The sequence below is a fragment of the Malurus melanocephalus genome, unplaced genomic scaffold (genome assembly GCF_030028575.1).
Source record: "Malurus melanocephalus ecotype Western Australia unplaced genomic scaffold, MMel_1.1 scaffold_41, whole genome shotgun sequence".
NCBI lineage: Eukaryota > Metazoa > Chordata > Aves > Passeriformes > Maluridae > Malurus > Malurus melanocephalus.
In genome coordinates, this window is record NW_026623273.1 from 393,440 (window position 1) to 399,583 (window position 6,144).

At 45.8% G+C, this 6,144-nt stretch overlaps 1 protein-coding gene across 1 annotated transcript; it reads right to left on the reverse strand.

The window, feature by feature from the left end:
* Positions 1 to 947: 947 nt before the first annotated feature.
* RAD1 (RAD1 checkpoint DNA exonuclease) lies at positions 948 to 6,138 on the reverse strand. The gene is made up of 5 exons (XM_057364659.1): positions 5,902 to 6,138; positions 4,273 to 4,381; positions 3,413 to 3,671; positions 2,977 to 3,075; positions 948 to 2,665 (listed from the first exon to the last, which is right to left on the reverse strand). Exons 1-5 carry the CDS (start codon positions 6,094 to 6,096, stop codon positions 2,482 to 2,484), a joined length of 846 nt encoding a protein of 281 aa, XP_057220642.1. The 5' UTR covers positions 6,097 to 6,138; the 3' UTR covers positions 948 to 2,481.
* Between the last annotated feature and the right edge of the window lie 6 nt (positions 6,139 to 6,144).

Genomic DNA, 6,144 nt, shown 5'->3' on the forward strand with positions numbered 1-6,144 from the left:
GTCTGAGTGTCCACTCACCGTGTGTCCAGCAGCCCATCGTCTGAGTGTCCACTCACCGTGTGTCCAGCAGCCATCGCCACGGGAACCGCTCCTCTCCCGAGCCGCTCTCCCTCCGGCAGCAGTGCTCACCCCGTCACGTGGACGCCGACGGCACCCCCCCGGTCCTGCTGGTGGTAACGCCCGCTCTCTCCCTCTGTCTCCTTTACCCATCCCTTTTCCATTTTCCTTTTGCTGTCTTTTCCAGCCCCCTTTAGTGGGCAGTTGAATTTGGTGGCTGGTGTATTGGTGGGCGTCGGGCAGTTGAATCGCAGTGCGCGGGTGAATTGGCGTGCGGGGGGGTTGAACTGGCCTCTTGCTCGCCCCCCACGTGCGCTCGGCAGGATGCCATCTGCCCTCCAAGCCTGCCGTGCGTCTGCCTCGCCTCACCCCTTCGCTAACCCAGCCTCCGCTGTCCTCCCTGTGCCACCTGCCTGCCTCCGACCTCGCCCGCCGCTGAGATCCTCGCGTCAACTCCACCCAGGGTCCTGGTCCTGTCCGAGTGTTCCCTCACCGTGTGTCCAGCAGCCCATCGTCTGAGTGTCCACTCACTGTGTGTCCAGCAGCCACCGCCACGGGAACCGCTCCTCTCCCGAGCCGCTCTCCCTCCGGCAGCAGCACTCGTCCCCGTCACGTGGACGCCGACGGCACCCCCGGTCCTACTGGTGGTAACGCCCGCTCTCTCCCTCTGTCTCCTTTACCCATTCCTTTCCCATTTTCCTTTTGCTGTCTTTTCCAGCCCCCTTTAGTGGGCAACTACCTCTTCTCCGTTTTTGGGTTTCCAATAAATGGTTCTGAGATACAAAGTTTGTCTCGGTTGACTTCATTTCGTTCTTGACCATCCATTTTAAAAGAACTCCTCGCAGTTCCCTACGGTTGGAACGCGACACTATGTCAGCCTTGTTGTTCAAGAATGTGTAATTGTTTGTCAAATGTAAACTTTATTGCAATAAATGGATGATTTGCACAGAAAACAACAAAAGTGAACAACAAAACAACAAAAATGCTAACACTGTGCATTCTGAAAGTATACTCTTGATGACATAAGCAAGAGATGAAAAACATTGTAACATTATTCACAAAAACATTTTAAGTTTAAGCAGTAAACTTAAAATAAACCCAAAGGGTTCTGTTGAACTGAGGAGCAATCAACTTGGTAACACACACAGTTTTCCACAGAAAACATAGGAACCTCATCTGACAAGCAACAAAACTTGGYCACAGTCTAAAGTTGTAGAAACTATCTGCAGATTGCTGACTCTTGGATCACATCCCACAGTAGGGAGGGCTCAGTCTCTGTGTGTGATTTGCAGACTCTGCATCCAGTCCAGTGCCTGGCTGGTCCCAGATACCTTCTGTTCTGAGCAGGTTGTTTGGTGTGAAAGAACAAGTGGGCTTCTGACCTAAACACAACCCACTTGCTGTTCTGAAGGTGGGACACGGCACCCAACTGCCCAGGAGCCACACTCGTACCAGCCAGTATAGGGTCAGTCCCATTTTTAGCAGTGATATGAATCCACCGCTCCATGGGACATAGGCAGATGCTGCAGTTTACAAGCGATTCCTGTTGCTGAAAAAGGCTACTGAGCAGGCAAACAAATTTCATAAATAGTTTTAAATATGAAATTTTTCTCTCTTACAATTTTTAACAGTATTAATAGAGTGCAGCAGGGTAGGAACAGGGACATGAATATACACAAATACTTCAGCTGCAGCATTCTGGCAGATGCGTAATAAACTACTGATCCAAAACAATGATGTTGCCAGAACAGTATGACTAATGAGTAAGTAAATCCTGGCTTCTGTATCAATTTACCAATTCAACATCAGTTTGCAGACAAAATGGTAAATTGGTGTCAGATGAAATTCCGAAAAATTCCAAGTTAAGAATTCCAAGGAATTGAGTTAAGAATTAATCAAGATGAAAAGAAGCCTAGTGGCTCACTGACAAAATATGCCAGCATTTGCCAGAAGGAAACTACCTGTTGCTATTAAGACATCAGTTTGAAAATGTTATTACCCTCTTTCAAGACAAATTTGGTTGTAGGGCACTGAAAGTGATCTAGCTAATATATAGCTAGTACTCAGATGTTCCCATGTGTAATTGCTTACTAGAAGCCAAAGACAAAAAACAAAACACAAACAAAAATTCATTGAGAACATCGTAAAAAGCATCAATGCCTTACACAAACACTACTTTAACATCTGTGCAAGAAGCAGTGTCAACAAGACATCAACTCCCTTTTTTGTTTTTTCAGCTTCAGTTTAAATCAAGACTAAGACATGTTTGCAGTGGAAGAAAACTAAAATCTTCAGGTTCCTTATTACAGAGTTAAAAAAAGACAATATTAAATCTATCAATTTTCACAGCTTTCATTTAGTTTTGTAAAAAAATATAGTATCTTATATAAACAAAAAATACATTACAGATGCCAGCACACACACCTACAGTTCTGCTTCAGTGATATTCTCATCAGGGCTACAATAGTATTCCACAAAACAGATCTGTCCATCTTCATTCCTAATCATATACTGCAGTGAAAGAAATCCTTGAGCATCTGTTCGAATGGACACTTTACAAGACAAAGCCAGTGCCTTTGTGGATGGTTTAAGCAAAGAAATCTTGTACCTGCAGGAGAAAAAAAAGTAATTCTGAAAAGAAATACACTGTGCAAAGAGGAGCTGAAACATTACTCACAAATAAAGCCACAGAATAAATAAAACACAACCAGGAGCATACTTATTTGGTCTTTACATGGTGACATTAAACTGTCACYGTCAGCACTTGACTTTTGGTTAGACACAGACTTTTATCAGATGGGGAGTATATCTGCCCCCATATTAGAGAAATAAATGTTACAGWAATGCAAAAACAGTTTTTAAACTTCCTATCAGGAATACATGACTTGGCACAGAGGCAACAGTCACAGACTTTCTAACCTRTTTGTCTGGGTCTGGTTACAGTGGAATGCTTCCATCAAATCAGAATCCCTAGGGTAGTCCACATGTGCACTTCCAGCATTTCCAAAAGTGGATAACCTGAAAGACAAAAAGCACCATCTCAGAATACCTGATCAGAGCTCTGTAAAAACTCATCAAATGAGTCGTTGTGCATATCCCAATGACTTTTTCACTAAACACTGCTGTTTGTTCCACTTTATTCAATTAAAAATGTTAAACTGTCCGTACCAGTGTCACATTTATCAGGTTGTCGAGATATTCCTTACTATGTTAACTGTCATTTGCTATATTCATTACAATTCTTCCTGAAATGAACCAGTATTCTAAAACAGTTCCCCTCTCTCCRCCCTGGAAACTTCCAGTCCTCACCAAAGGAAGCTAAGCATGAACATTTGAGTTGAAGGCAGTTTCCTACCTGAAGTAGGGTTTATCTGGAGACATGGTAATCTGCAGAACCTCGCTGGTCATATCCAGTTCAGCAAATGCTTCTCGCAGTCCCTCTGACTGCAGGATAATTTTATTAACAACCTTTGTACTGCAGAAATCAAAATCTAACAACTCATCAGGCTCCTGAGTGTGGATTTTGCACACTGTCACTACTCCTCCTTCTTCCAAGAACAGCATCAAGGGATGCCCATAACCACGATAACACATTCTAAGGGCTGTGGATGTTCCTGAAACAGAGAATGAAATATACATTCAGTGGAGAGCATAGCTAGGACATTTGATCACTTTAGAAAACGCACATTTTTCTGGCACATGGGGYACAGATCATTTGGATTCAGCCTCAAATATATTACTGTAGCACATCTAGCCTCCTAGACACCCTCTGAAGTGCTAATGGTTATGCTGCACAATTAAAAGACCTGTGTGTAGGCAATTCAAAACCAAATAATTTCACCCACCAGACTGAACTGGAAAATCTTCATTGTCCTGTGGCTCTCTCTGGCTCACATCATCTCACYTTGCTATTCTTGTTACTTGTGCAACCCAAACTGAAGTCAAAGCAGCCAAGTTTGTGCTATGGTCACATCCTCCTGTTGCAGGTTATCACCACCTGAACCTCTGATTTCCCAAAATCACAGTGCTCTTTGGTACACTTGATTTAGATCTTTAGGTCAGCCACAACAACACTGCAGAGGAACGAGGAGTTCAACACAGAGCTGCAAGGCTATAACTGCCCAAAAAGCTGCCATGGAATCATTCCACTCCACCCATGTACAAGGTGCAGCCTGCAGTGCCCACATGGCCTTGCATGGATTCAATGTACCACACCTGGCAAGGAGCTGGTTCCAAAAATGGTCAGGCAGTCCAGAAGAACAGACAAACTGACTCGGAACATCACTGATTCCTCCTGAACAGAAAATTCCTGGAAAATTTCTGCCTGTAAGTTAAGGTAAAGAGATGAAAAGTGGAGAGTTTCTGCAATTACTTTAACGTTTATGCTTCAGAGCTCTCCCTTTCAGAAATCAGCACAACACAAAATGATTTCTACATGCAACACATGGATTATAGAAAATGGGTCTTCATCATTAAAACTAGAAAAATATAGTCAGTTCACAGCTGAAACAAGGTAGGGTGGCATAAACATGAAATCCTAAACACTTACCTTATATGGTTTAAGAACAARCCACAAACATTAAAGCCTAAAGCCACTTACTTGTAGAGCTGGAAACATCCAGGAACTATACAACATGTCACCCTTCTCCAGTAACAACACTTGCTTTTCCATACTCAGAGCATGAATAAACATTCCAAATACTAAAAGTATGTAAGAACTGAACAGTGAGTTCACCACTCTGAAATATGTGCTGAATCCTTTCTTTGACCAGCCTGATGGGGGTAAACTGCCCTACACTATCCTGTTTGTCACTGGCACTCACTGCTTTGTGGCACCTGCAGGAACAGAGCACCTCAGAAATACAGCAGGGTGACATGAGGTGCTTTTGGAAAAGCAATTTCATATTTTATTGGCAGACCAGAGGGTAAGTCCCATCCTGGGGTGCTTTGAGCACAGCACAACCAACTTCAAGCGTCTGTGAATCGGTACTTTTTCACAGCTGACATAAATCCAACCTTCAGGCTTTGGGATGAGACATTAAAACAATTAACAATGGATACTATGAGGGCTTGCTTGAGCAACTAAGCAGAACACGGCCAGAAAGAACTGTGGGTTTGGCAGGCACCAACACATTAAACAAAGGCATAAGCCCATTAGACTGTCAGGTGTGCAGGGATGTACTGGGTRCAGGGTTTGGAATTCCATCAGCATGGAGACCCATAAACAAGGGCAGCCTCACCACAGCTCTTCCTGCATGCCAGCTCACACACCTGGACAGCAAAGTCTCCCCTTCTCTGTGGGTGAACACAGAATCATGGCCTTGTTAGGGTTGGRAGGKWCCTCTGGAGATCATCAGGTCCCACCCAGGGTCACCTGGAGCAGGTGACACAGGAAYRCATCCAGGTGGGGKTTGAGTGTCTCCAGAGAGGGAAACTCCACCACCKCCCTGGGCAGCTGTTCCTGTGCTCTGCCACCCTCAATGCAAACAAGTTCTTCATCATGGAAGATGGAACCTACTGTGTTGTAGTGTACGCTACAACATATTGCTCCTTGTCCTGTCACCGGTTACCACTGAAAAGAGTCTGGTACTATCTTCTTGGCACCCACYKTTTARATATTTATATRCRTTMATGAGCTCCCCTCTCAGCCTGYTCTTCTCCAGACTGAACAGGCCCAGCCCCTRSAGTCTCTCCTCAGAACAGAGATGTTCCAGACCCTCAAGAATCAATCTCTGCGGCCTCCGTTGGCCCGTCCCCAGTGTTTCCTTGTCTCTCCGGTGTGGACACGGGGCCTGTCCAAGGTCTCTAGCGGCACTGCCCTCCCCCTCGCCGGTGTCCCCGTACCTGGATGAAGGCGTTGGCCTGGATGCACTTGGCATCCTCCACCGTCACCCGCAGCCCGCTGGCCGTGGCGAAGCAGGTGGCGTAGTCCTGGAAGTGCACGGCCCGCAGGAGGCTGGACAGGTGCCGGGCATTGTCCAGGCTGGCGGACAGCGCGTACCGCTCACCGCTGGCCGGAGGCTGAGCCGAGAACGGCATGGCCGGACAGCGGGAACACGGCCGGACAGAGGGAGCACGGCCGGACAG